The 12,186-nt window shown below is 61.6% G+C and overlaps 2 protein-coding genes across 3 annotated transcripts; one reads left to right on the forward strand and one right to left on the reverse strand.

Annotated features, from left to right (window-relative positions):
• The first annotated feature begins 2,157 nt into the window (after positions 1-2,157).
• Positions 2,158-6,243, forward strand: YIF1A (Yip1 interacting factor homolog A, membrane trafficking protein). 2 transcript variants are annotated; one of them, XM_004383704.1, is made up of 8 exons: positions 2,158-2,371; positions 3,000-3,211; positions 3,406-3,510; positions 3,645-3,723; positions 5,134-5,191; positions 5,299-5,454; positions 5,843-5,936; positions 6,020-6,243. In XM_004383704.1, exons 1-8 carry the CDS (start codon positions 2,341-2,343, stop codon positions 6,164-6,166), a joined length of 882 nt encoding a protein of 293 aa, XP_004383761.1. In that variant the 5' UTR covers positions 2,158-2,340; the 3' UTR covers positions 6,167-6,243. The 2 variants fall into 2 exon arrangements, with proteins under 2 accessions (XP_004383761.1, XP_012413143.1); XM_012557689.1 differs by lacking the exon at positions 5,299-5,454.
• A 376-nt stretch (positions 6,244-6,619) lies between these two features.
• Positions 6,620-12,180, reverse strand: CNIH2 (cornichon family AMPA receptor auxiliary protein 2). Its single transcript, XM_004383705.2, has 6 exons — positions 12,114-12,180; positions 8,485-8,553; positions 8,057-8,104; positions 7,698-7,810; positions 7,455-7,598; positions 6,620-7,257 (listed from the first exon to the last, which is right to left on the reverse strand). Exons 1-6 carry the CDS (start codon positions 12,162-12,164, stop codon positions 7,230-7,232), a joined length of 453 nt encoding a protein of 150 aa, XP_004383762.1. The 5' UTR covers positions 12,165-12,180; the 3' UTR covers positions 6,620-7,229.
• Positions 12,181-12,186: the final 6 nt, after the last annotated feature.

Here is a 12,186-nt window from a genome sequence, read left to right on the forward strand (position 1 = left end):
AGCCGGGGCCTGGCGGCCCGACGCCTGGGCTTTCCGGCCGCGCTCGCACTTGCGACCTTGGGCAAGTCCTTGCGCCGAAGGGCCTGAGTTTGCCCGGCTGGGGAATGAGGAGGGTGAATCTGGAAGGTGGGCAGGCGCCCCCGGGGGACCCTTGGCCTCCTCTGAGGAGTAGCCCAGGGCTAAGCCCTCCTAGACCCCCACCTGGCGGCCTCACTTGTTGGGGAAGGGGGCGTTGACAGCCCAGGAAGGCGTGATAAACCTCATTGGCTGGGCAGAGGTGAGGCGCTGGGCTTGGCTTGAGGCAAGCAGGCTAGGGCCGGGACCCCAGGTAGACTGTGTGAACTTGGGCCACCACTCTCCACCCCCAACCTCAGTTTTCCCATCTGAGAAATGGGGATGGGAAGGTTTTGGATTCAATTCACAAACATTCATCATGCAGCGCCAGAGAGTGGGACCTGTCCTGCAAGCTTAGGATCCCCTCCCAGGGACGTATGGCCTCAGTGCTCCTTCCTGGCCTGCAAGAACCTCAGACCCTCGTGCCTGCCCCTGCCTGTGAGCCTTGCCCCCAAGCTAGACAGTCAGTGGGCGAGGCATGGGGAGCTGCAATGCTGTGTGGGTTTTTTGTTTTTGGCAAAGGGCAAAAGACCATCTCAACGACTATCTGGTTCAACATCTTCCCCATTTAAAGATGAGGTGTGGAGAGGAAAGGACTAGCCCAGGGCTTCATCCATTTGTTTGCTATTTATCTATCGGGTATAAATGTTTTTTGAGTGTCCTCTGTATGCACGCACTGTGCTTGGCAGTGGGAAGACAGGAATCGAGAACGACACAGGCCCTGTCCTCATGGAATTTACATCAGGGCAAACTGGCACACCCAGAGGGGGCCTAGAACCCCGGCCTCCGGTTCCCCACCCCAGGCCAGGTGAGGCTTGTCTTCCCTGCCTGCCTCTGAGAGACACAAGCTGGGATGACTCTTACAGGATAACCACGTTTTGGAAAAGTAGGTATGAGGGGGAAGGGCCTTCCGGGCAAAGACACTGCGATTGGATCCCGTGGGCTAAGCTCAGGGAACAGGAAGGTCACCTGGTGTAACTGGACACTGGGTAGCTAATCAGATGCAGGTCGCAGAAGACCTGATCCTGCACCACAGCAGGTGGCGGCAGAAGGTCGGTGAGGGAGGCCTCTGAGGACTGTCTTCTGGAGGGTGGGAATGGTCAGAACCTGAGTGGAGAGAAAGGAGGGCCTGGAACCACGAGTGCGGCTTGGGGACCTCACTTCGAGAAGACCGCAGGGGCGGCGATCACTCAGTAGTTTCGGCCGCAGTTTCAGAAGGTGGATCGGCACACTTCCGCTCCCAAATCGGCTGGACCACGGGAGAGCCGACCAGAGAGGTCCGGTGCAGGGTCCTGCCCCAACTATATTACCCACTCTCTGGGACTTCGGATCTTCTGGGTCTCAGTCCTTCAATCTGTGCAGTAGGGGTGGCGGGAGGTGTGGAGGAGTGTGTGGAGCCGAGACCCCAGGCCTTCCCAGCAGCTGGCCCCTCAGGGTCTACAGGACCGCGGCGGACGCGGGAGGGCATTTCAGCACCGGACAACGGACAGCAACCGCGGGGCAAGAAGGGATGGGAGGCGGGAGGCGGAGCCAGCATCCGGGGCTCGCAGGGACGCGCTGTCGCTGCCCGGCCTCCCCTCCCACCAACACCTCCAGGGCTGCCGGGGTTCGGCCCCATGAGGTGGGGAGTGGACCGGCAGGGGAGGAAGGCGAGCCCGGAGGAGGGGCAGGAGCCCCAAGGGGCGGGGCTTGATCAGAGTCCGCCCGCCCCATGCCCTACTGGAGTAGGTCCCGCGAGTAAAGATTCGTTCCCGGACTCCAGCCGCCACCTCCCTCCGCCCGCCTCCGCCTGGTGTAGTCGTGGCAGGTCAAGCGTCAAGCGCCCCATTGCGCAGGCGTAGAAACAATTCTCAACACCTTTCTACTTTACCCATCTATTGGCTGCTCCTGTCGCGGACTAGCAAGCCCACTCTCCAATCCGAGAGCGCCTGGAATCTCCCCGCCTACCCCGCGTCCGGAAGTTGACTACTGCCGAATCCGCTTTGGCGAGGGAGCGCCCAGTAGCCAATTGGGAGAGGGGAGGGGCAAGCCGGCGCAGCCGAGGAGCCAATGGCAGGCGGTGGAGGGTGATGCCGCGGACATGGCGGCCGTGGTCACCCAGCGGAGGGACGTGTCGGTCTGTCCAGTAACTTCGGCCGGTGCCCAGGGGGCGAAGCAGGTGCCTCATTAGCATTCGTACCCACGAGGAGGCGCAGCGGGCCCTCGGGAAGAACAAGCGTCGCGGCCATGGCGTATCATTTGGGCTACGGAGCCCACGGTGCGTGGGGCGCAGGGCGAGCGGGGCGCGGCCCGACTGGCAGGAGGGGTCATTCGGGTTCCTGCCCCGTACGACTCGGCAACGCGTCCCGGACTTCGCCCTCTCGGCCCAATCCTGAGATCAGGGCGGTGACAGCACAGCTAGGATCCCCATGCCGACCTGGGCACGAACGGAGTCCGCCTCCAGAACTTGCTTTGCTTTCCTATCATGAGTCTGGTGGGATTCCCGACCACTGCCCAGGCCTCGGGTACCCAGCGTCGCTTCTCCCATCCTCTCCCATCCTTGTTCACGTGGCGATGCCCTCCCAAGTATTATCTCCGCTAGCAAACTTCTGCTCAGTCTCCACGGCTCAGTTCAGAGGTCACTCCCCTGAGAAGCCCCCACTCCCGGGACCCCCAGGTGGGCAACCACTTTCAAGCGCTGTCTCAGCTCTTTCTTTGCCGACATTTAGCACCTCTCACAAACGGTCCCCCACCAAAGCTCTTCATTCTGGGTTAGCTCCCCCTCACTGATTGCTTGGTGCCCTGGAACCACACAGCACCAGGGCTGCCCAGCCTGGAGAGGTAGCGGGGGTTTGGGCTTCTGCTTGCCATTCCTGTCACCTACTCTGGAACCTCCAATCCCGCAGGCTCCAAGCACAGGGCCCGGACAGCTCCGGATCCCCCTCCCCTCTTCGATGACACAAGCGGTGGTTACTCCGGCGAGCCAGGGGGATACCCCGCCCCAGGAGCTGACGTGGCCTTCAATGTCAACCACCTGCTGGGAGACCCAATGGCCAACGTGGCTATGGCCTATGGCAGCTCCATCGCATCCCATGGGAAGGACATGGTTCACAAGGAGGTGTGGCCCGCCCCAGGGCAAGGGTGGCAGTATATGTGGCCAGGGCTGGGGCACCACAGGACCCCATCTGATCCTCTCAGCAGCCCTCAGGGTAGGAGCACACAGAGGAGCGTGCTGAGGCTCGGGGTGCTGAGGCTCAGGGAGCAGCTTGCCCACAGCCTTCTCTCCCCTCTGCCCGCCCCCCCGCCCCACAGCTGCATCGTTTTGTGTCTGTGAACAAACTCAAGTATTTTTTCGCCGTGGACACAGCCTATGTGGCCAAGAAGCTAGGGCTACTGGTCTTCCCCTACACACACCAGGTGAGCTGCCTACCACATGAGCTGGTGGGCCCCCATTGCCACTCTCATCCTGCCCCAGAGTCTAGCCTCAAGACCTCAACCCCCTTCTCCCCTCTTTTTGTGTCTTCTGCCCCGGCCACTGCTGCTGCTGCCAGAACTGGGAAGTGCAGTACAGTCGTGACGTGCCTCTGCCCCCGCGGCAAGACCTCAATGCCCCTGACCTCTATATCCCCAGTGAGTCTCAGACCAGGGCTGGGGGGTGTGGGGGGGGACTTGTGCCGGGAGGTACGAGGGGGAGGAGAGAGGCTCATCTGCTGATTCAGCATCTGCTCTTAGTGCTTTTTGTGTGTGGCATCGGCCAGGCTGACAGGGTAGGTGGCCAGTAAGGAGCTTACTTCCTTCACTGCCCTCAGGGTGCTCACTATTGACACCTTCCTGCCTCTTTGACTTGAATCTTGGACCACGTGTTTTCCCAGGCTGCAGCCCTGGGTTTAGATCTGGGCCTGTAACTTCCAGCTGGGGGACCTTAGGCTGGTTATTTACGGGAAAGACAACAGTCCCAACCCCCAAGGATTGCACCTGGCATGCTGGAAGCGCCCAGGAACTCAGCTGCCATTGTCGTTATTGTTGCTTATCCTCCAAGGTCTGCTCAAACATCCCCTCTTCCAGGAAGCCTTCCTGAACTGCCTGAGCAGATGATTGCTCCCTCTGGGCCCCCACATCTGCCTGTCCACATGGGATTGGTCAGGCTGCCCAGACCGCCATGGCTGGTCGACTGCATCCTGGTAGCTGCACATGGCTAGGCCCCGAGTGGACACACTGAGCTGCAGGCAGGGTGGGTGTGCCAGGGCCAGCCCTCCGAGGAGCTGCCGGTGCTGTCACAGGCGGGCAGCAGCCCAGGAGCCCAGGAGGGACAACCGTCTTCCATCCTTCACTCCGTTGACCTCTCGTAGCCACCATGTACGGCTGGAACTGGCATACCCATTTTACATGTGAAGCTGAGGCTCAGAGAGAGGCCACACAGCCTGTCGATGGTGGGGCTGCTGACTCCAGACACTGGGCCCTCTCTGTGGGCACATCAGTTTTGGGGCTTTCAGGAAGGCAGAGGACAGGATGGATGAGTTAACTTTGCTGCTAAAGCCCTGCTCCCAGTAGCTCTGAGCCGTGTGAAACAGCTCAGAGTTAAACCCAGAGTCCTCTGTGTCGGCAGGTGGCCAGACTTAGAATTTCTGGCTGAGGCGAGGTCGTCCCCATGGTCCCCAACTCCAGGGGTAGCCAGGGTTGTCCGCTGAGCCTGCATTTTGATCCTAGAGTCTTGCTGGAAACCAGTGTGGCCCCTGCCTGTTGTCCTAGGATGGGCAATGGCCTTGGCCCATGCTGCAGTTTCTGAGACACGACAGGAAACTCTGAGTTCCCTAACAGCGGCAGGAAAGGGGGCGGCTGGGTGGTCCTAGGAGAAGGGTCAGGTGGCATTTAAACAGGGGAGGGGCTAGGCAGGGCAAGACATCCCAGGCAGGGCACCGGGAGCTGAGTGGAGGTGGCACTGGGTTGGGACATGCAGGAAAGGAAGTCTGGGGGAAGGTGGCTTTGTGGGGGTTCTAGGTGAGGAGGTCAGGCTGATGGTGTCTCTCTGGCTCTTGGCAGCGATGGCTTTCATCACCTACGTGCTGCTGGCTGGGATGGCACTGGGCATTCAGAAAAGGTCCGTGCCAGCCCCTCCCCATCCCTCCATCCCCACACCCTCCACCTCCCAGGAGGCTATGCCCCCCAGCCCCGGGGCTCTTACCCTTCCCCCACCCATGGCCACAGGTTCTCCCCAGAGGTGTTGGGCCTGTGTGCCAGCACGGCGCTGGTGTGGGTCGTGATGGAGGTGCTGGCCCTGCTTCTGGGCCTCTACCTGGCCACCGTGCGCAGTGAACTGAGCACTTTCCACCTGCTGGCCTACAGCGGCTACAAATATGTGGGGTGAGCGCCTGTGGGGCCCGCGGGAGGCTGGCCCGGGGAGGGTCCTGCGGCCCTGGTCCTGCCTAGCTGTGGCCCCACATCTTGACCCAGGATGTGCCGCTGCCCCCCTCAGGCTCCGCTCTTCTTGGCCAGAGGACAGCCAGTCTCCCGAGGACCTGTGCAGTTATGCTCGGTGGGGGGGGAGCCAGGGGGAGGAGGACCGGGAGCTAGGGTAGCAGAGGGAGACTCTGGGCTGAGTCCTGGCCTTCCAGATTCCTTTGGGTCTGGGTCCCTAGGTGGGGGCAGATTGGGGGTCAAGGGCCCCAGTGGTGGATGAGGGTCGGCAGGCAGCCTCCGGCCTGGGCCCCGGGGGGCATCAGTCTTCTTTCTCCCCACCGCCCACCTGCAGGATGATCCTGAGTGTGCTCACGGGGCTGCTGTTTGGCAGCGATGGCTACTACGTGGCCCTGGCCTGGACCTCCACTGCGCTCATGTACTTCATCGTGAGTCTGGGGTGCCCCTCCCCTGGGTCGGAGGTGGAACCCGCCTGGCCCGCCCAGCTGGCCTCAGCTCTCCTCTCTTCCAGGTGCGCTCCTTGCGGACAGCAGCCCTGAGCCCCGACAGCATAGCGGGCCCGGCGCCCCGGCAGCGCCTCCAGCTCTACCTGACGCTGGGGGCGGCGGCCTTCCAGCCCCTCATCATATACTGGCTAACCTTCCACCTGGTCCGGTGACCCCTGCTTCCCCAATCCAGTGACCCCTGCACCCCCTCTGGCACTGCTTTTTCCATACATTGAAGATCTGATTCCTTAATTTCTCTGACCCTCGTTCCTGGGGCCTGAGGAGTTGCGGACCCCCAGGGCCTCGGCGCCGCCGTGGGACCAGGCTGGGCTGTCTGGGGGAGCGGGCCCAGGGAGGTTCCTTGCGGGTGGAGACTTGACACTGGGCTTGCAGGGCAGATGGAAGGGCCACAGCAGCCACGGCTGCATTTACCTGGAGTCCGACGCGAGCCTGGGAGGGGCAGCTGCCAGGGAGGCCTCAGAGGCCTTCCATCCTTCTGAGAGGGGCCCCAGAATGCCTGTGGTCTCATGGGGCCAGGCTTGCTGGGCTGGGGGTTAGGTCAGAGCTTCCCCTACACAGTTACCCCTGCCAATCTCCTCTTCAAGCCTTCAGGAGCAGAACTGGGGCCCACGTGTTTGCAGTGGTTTATTCGTATTTTGTCACAAATGGCCAGGGAGGGGGTGCTGCACTCCTCCAGGCGACATATAAAATAGGTCCAAGAGACAGGGTGGGGTGGGGTTGGAAAGTCGGACAGGAATGGGGCTGGAGAGAGAGCGGGGGTTGGGGGGAGGAGGGAGGGCAGACTAGGGGTGGGGCTGTCCCCTGCTGAGCCTGCTTATTCCTGGTGCAGGTACCCCCACACCTGCAGGGGGAGCCTCAGGGTGGGGATGGAGGGGGCTGGCCCATCCTCCCAGGATCAAGCCCTGCCCTGTGGCAGGGCCCAGGCTTCCCCCGAAGTGGCCAAGGCCCAAGGTCCCACCCCTTCCTGGACTGACTGCTGTGCCCATGGCTGGCAGGGGAGCCCCTGGCCTGTGTGGAGCTCTGCCCAGCCCAAGTCCAAGGAAGAGGGCTCTGAAGGCGGGGGGGTCCCCGCAGCAGCAGTTTGGGGGGTGGAGAGGCTGGGGGCACCAGTGCCCCCTCCCTCCCCAGGGCTGAGGCCTCTGCGGCCGAGGAGCAGGGCTGGGGGTGCACAGGCGTCCGGTCCGTTCTGCGTTCGCTCCCTGGCCGGCTTCCCCCTTAGAAACTCACCAACGTATAAACCATACTGCAGGAAGACAAGGTGGTGAGCCTAGTTCTGAGCCAGCCCAGCCCCTCAGCTGCCTATCTGTTACCCTGGGTGGCCCTCAACCCTTAAGGGCAAGGAAAGTGACCCTGGCAGGCCTGTCCACCCCTGGGATGGGAGGCCCGATGCCTGGAGCACCCCGTCTGTTTGAGTCCTGACTGCCACGGGCAGGGCCTCACCTGTACAGGTAATAGAAGAAGGAGAGCAGGTAGAAGGCGAGTTTGCACCAGGACTCCTTCTGGCAGTAGTTGAGGATGTCAGCATTCATGATGGAGACCGCGTCATACATGACCTCAGAGCCATCCGCAGGGCGGTGGAAGTACCTGGGGCGGGAGGGGCTTGAGTACCCAGCACCCAGGCGGCCCCCTATCCTGCCCCAGCTTCTCTCAGCTCATGCCTCCCTGAGACTGCAGCCTTCTCACCTCCAGAGGTGGTAGAAGAGGAGAGGGATGTTGAGGCCCAAGGTGACCCACTCTGCTGCACACAGAAACATCAGACAGAAGAGGCCGTGGATGGAGTATTCTGGAACCACCAGCTGGGGAGTGAGAGAGAGGTCAGTGACCTGGTGCCAGGGCAGACCCAAGCTTCAAGGCCCAGGGGGAGCTGGGGTTTGGGAGGGGCCTATCGCCATGACCTCTGGGACTAGAAGGGCCTCTAGCCTCCTCCTCCCACCCACATGGCAGAGTGGATCAAACAGGCCAAAGGGGAGGAGGCCAGGCTCCAGGTCACAGAGTAGGGGACAAGCTAGGCCAGGACCCCCGCCCCCAGCCCTGACACTGACCTTCCTCAATAGGCAGCAGATGCGTTCAATGTTTTTCAAACGCTCGCGCTGTAGGGGAAGGAGAAGGCCGCGATGAGGGAGGCGGAGGAGCTGGGGTTGGGGGCACCCTCCCGCTCCCCACACTGCCCTGCACGTGGCCGCTAGGGGGCGCCACAGCAATCTGCGGCGTCCTCGGCGCGGCAGGGAAGAAGCCGCGCAGTCCCCATGGCGACCGTCACCATGGAGGACCTTCACCCGCGTCTCCAAGGCAACGGCCACCCCGCTAGGAGCCCCGAGCCCGCGCCAGGTGTTTGCTGGGGGCGGGGACAGAGAGGAAGGGGCATGCTCTGCTACCCCGACCCTTACCTTCCCATACCCCCACCCGCACCCGCCCGCGACAGATGGAGAGACGGACGGACACACCTCGGCACAGCACATGAATCACTTACTGCCCGCGCTGGGTTCCCCTGGTCGATGGGGTTCTTGAAGTCGGTCCGCAGCTCGTCAAAGGCTATGATCTGGGGGAGGGGCGTGTGCCCGTCAGGGTTGGGGAGCAGCTTATGGACCCTCTACCCGTCCTTCCGTGGGGAAATTTGGGGATAGGAATTTATACATGGGGACCAGACCAAATGGAGGTGGTTGCAAAAGTGGAGAAAGTGAGGCCCGGGGTGGGGGCAGGGGCCATCCAGGGTCCCACAACAGTCTTGACAGCCTGGAATGGAACCCTAGCGTCCCGATGTCCAGGCCCGTGTCCACTGCCGCTCCATGCAAACATCCCAAGACATGAACCTAGGCTGGGCACTGGGTCAGAGACCTGGAACATGGCTGCCCCTGCCCTGAGGACCCCCAAGCTCGGGACCAGGGCTGTGGGGTATGAGAGGGACCCAGGCCAGATTCCTTGGGAGCTCCGTGTTGGGCACGTAACCCAGTTTGGGGGTCATGAGGGGCCCAGGCTTGACTCTGAGTGGTGTTTGCCTGGTGAACAAATGGGGGAAGGGCAGTCCAAGCAGCAGGAACAGCAAGTACAAAGGCACAGAGAGTTGAAAGAACCTTTCATGGCGCTAGAGGGAAAGCGCAAGGAGAGTGGGAGGAGAAGAGGGGAAGGTGAAAGATACGGCTGCCTGGAGAGCAGTGGGACCAGACACAGGTGTTCCATGAAGCCACACCCAGGAGCTTGCAGTGTCCGAGAGCCATTGAGGGCTTAAAGCAGCAGAGTAGTGTGGTCAGGTTGATGTTTTCAGATTTGTGCGAACAGGAGGTACAAAATGGATAATAGTCACAGCCAAGACGTAAACGCGGTGCTTACTCTCTGCCAGCAGGCTCCATGCATGTTCACTCACTCAGTCCTTGCAACAAGCTCTTGCGAATTGCAGATGAGGAAACTGACACAGATAAGTTAAGTGACTTGTCCAAAGCCACATCGCTAGCTAGTGGTGGAGCTGATATTCTAACCCAGTTTGAGTTCAAACTCCTAGCCACCTTGTCGTACTCAGGCCAGACTATCGAGGAGATTTGGAGTGTTGAAGAGGGGTTGATGGTGGTGAGTGAGGAGAGTGGATGTGGGGATGGGGAGGCGTGAGCGGACTCTAGAGCTGTCAGGAGCCAGATCCACAGGGCTTGGCTGGCCATGGGGTGAAGGCAGAGGGGCCCAAGATGCCTTCTGCAACCCTAGTGGGGGAGCAGGTGGTTGAGGGGCTGATGGGATGGACCTGGGGTGACTTGGGACAGGAAGGCTGGCAGAGGAGCCCACAAAGGTCCCCTCCCCTCAGCTCCAGTCCTAGGATGAGGCAGCGGGCCCACCGCCCCCCCAGCATCCCGGACCCCAGACAGCTCGGAGGGAGAGAACGTGGGCTTCCTGGAGAGAGCTGGGGCCATCTGGAACACCCCCCCGCCATCTCCCCATTGACTCTGAGCAGCTGCCTGCCTCACAGGCACAGCAATAGGGTCTAACCGGGAGCGGAAGGGGTGCCGTCTGTCTGCCCCAAAGCTGGCACCACCAGCAGGCGGCGGGTGTCATGCCTCCCACCCCCCAGGCTGCCTGGTGCTGACTCAGCCCCCCTAAGAACAAACAATCCCCCATGGTGACAGCTGACACACGTCACTCACCACCAGGGTTGCCTAGCAACCAGTGGGGCCTGAGGGCAGGGTCTGGAGTGGGATCTGGGGTCCTTGCCCTAGAAGGTTCTAGTTCTTACCAGCTTTGGATGGAGGACCACGCCCCCTATCCCTCAACCCCTTAGCAGGCCCTGCTCCGGACACTTTATGTAGACAGGCTCAGAGGGGACAAGTGACTTGATAAGATCACACAGCTAAATGCCGAGTGAACACAGTGCTGACACACAGTAGGTGCTCAGTAAATAGTTGTTGAATGAACAAAGCCTGGGCCTTCTCCCACAGTGGGACCTCCACGAGGGGACAGCCTGAGTCTTAGTCATCCTAGATTTCCCAGAGCCCCAGGGCCTGGCCCTCAGGCTGCCCCCACAATGTGGTTTGAGGGATGGGGGACCCTCTGAGATGCTGCTGAGGACGGGGACTCTGATAGGGCTGTGGAATTCCAGGATCCAGTCTTTCTCCCAGGAACTGGTTGGCTGTCTTCCCCAGGCTGTGGCCCTCAATTGCCTCCAGTCCTTAGGAGCCCAGCCCTCCTGTCCCACCCCCCACCCCACAGGACTGTACAGGGTCCCAGGGGTGGGACAGGAGGCCTGAGATACCAAGCTGGACCAGGGGCGGGGACGGAGTGGGGGAAAGAAACAGAAGAGGGAAGAGAAAGGAAGAAGCAGCTGAGAGACCCACGGAGACAGCACCAGGCCAAGCCCGGAGAGGCAGACCTGGAGGTGAGGTGGGGGTGAGGGCGCCATGGGGCTCACTGATCACAGGAGGTGGGTAGTCAGCTGAGATCTGAATATAAAAGAGGAAGGCACCGCAGATAGCGAGGGGGGAGGCCCCTCAGAGCCTAGGGGTGACCACGGAGCAGGGAACAGTTCCCAGGAAAGGGAAAGAGGAAGTGGGGAGAGCAGGAAAGAAGCAGGTGAGGCAATGGGGAGTGAGAGAGAGGAAGGAAGGGAGGTGCAGGGGGAGAGGCTGCAGCGGGGGGAGAGGCCCCCAAAGGGGTGAAGATCAGGGAGGTGTGTGCAGGAGGCGTGAGCAGAAGGTGCCAGGAGAGTGAAGCCAGCCAGGGTGGCGATGAGAGCTGGGCACGGAGAGGAGTGGGGTGCAGGCAGAATCCTCAGGGACAAAGGAGAAGGAGGGCAGGAAAGGGGAGCCAGGGGCCCCCAACAATGAACTGGAGGTGGACTGATAGTCCTCTAGCGAGGGGAAAGGAGCCAGGCAGGGGGCCACTGAGAGAATGAGGCCGAGGGACCCTCTCTGGGGGGCAATCAGGGTGAGGGCTGACAGGGTGAGGGACAGACCAAGGGGGACATGGGGACGAAAGACAAAGAGGAAAGTGGGGGCAGGGATAGGAAGGGAAGCTGCAAAGTGGAGAAGAAACCTGGGCGGCGGGGAAGCCCAGACAGGAAGGGGTCCGGAAGCCCAAGGTGAGCCCATGGGGGGTATGTCTTTGGGGGTGCTTAGAACCAATTGCTGCTTGGTCAGGGAGGGGGCTGGGAAGGTAAGGGGTTAATGGGCTCTGAGATCTATGGGTCCTGTAAACAGATGCAGTTGCCATAGCAACCAGCTCCATCACTCTGGCTGGAAAAACCCACAAAGGGGGGGGGGGCCGAACTGACAGACAAACTGCCCCGATGGACAAACGGGGGCGGCTGAATGAATTGGGGGTGGGTAGGAGAAGGGGACGAAGGAGCAAGAATTGCAGAATTCCGGCCCCCACCCCACGTCTGGATGGGGTAGGGGAAGGGGGTCAGGGATCGACTGACATAACCACAGACAGGCGGGGGCGGCAAAGGAAGGGCGGCCCTGGGAAGGAAGCTGGCGATGGGGGCGCTAATGGGGGCGATACAAAGCCTGCGGAAGGGGGCTAGCGGAGAGGAGAGGAGGTCCCAAGTGTCCCCAGGGCCCCGAGCCCCCCAGCCCTCCTGCCCCGCGCGCCCCCTGTCCCCCGCCCCCAGCCCGGCCTTACGTGCCAGATGACAAAGAAGATGAGGGAGGCGCACAGCACCAGGGTGAGCATGTAGCAGAACGCGGCGAAGGTG

The sequence above is a fragment of the Trichechus manatus genome, unplaced genomic scaffold (assembly GCF_000243295.1).
Source record: "Trichechus manatus latirostris isolate Lorelei unplaced genomic scaffold, TriManLat1.0 scaffold00113, whole genome shotgun sequence".
Classification (NCBI taxonomy): domain Eukaryota; kingdom Metazoa; phylum Chordata; class Mammalia; order Sirenia; family Trichechidae; genus Trichechus; species Trichechus manatus.

Bases quoted from the DNA above. Each gene is read 5' to 3' on its own strand.
- YIF1A (XM_004383704.1), top strand. From the start codon at position 2,341: ATGGCGTATCATTTGGGCTACGGAGCCCACG. The intron at 3,212-3,405 runs GTGTGGCCCGCC...CCCGCCCCACAG, and splicing joins AGGACATGGTTCACAAGGAG to CTGCATCGTTTTGTGTCTGT. The intron at 5,937-6,019 runs GTGAGTCTGGGG...CCTCTCTTCCAG, and splicing joins CTGCGCTCATGTACTTCATC to GTGCGCTCCTTGCGGACAGC.
- CNIH2 (XM_004383705.2), bottom strand. From the start codon at position 12,164: ATGCTCACCCTGGTGCTGTGCGCCTCCCTCATCTTCTTTGTCATCTGG. The intron at 8,105-8,484 runs GTAAGTGATTCA...CTTCCCCTACAG, and splicing joins AGGGGAACCCAGCGCGGGCA to CGCGAGCGTTTGAAAAACAT. The intron at 7,811-8,056 runs GTCAGTGTCAGG...CTCACTCCCCAG, and splicing joins TCTGCTGCCTATTGAGGAAG to CTGGTGGTTCCAGAATACTC.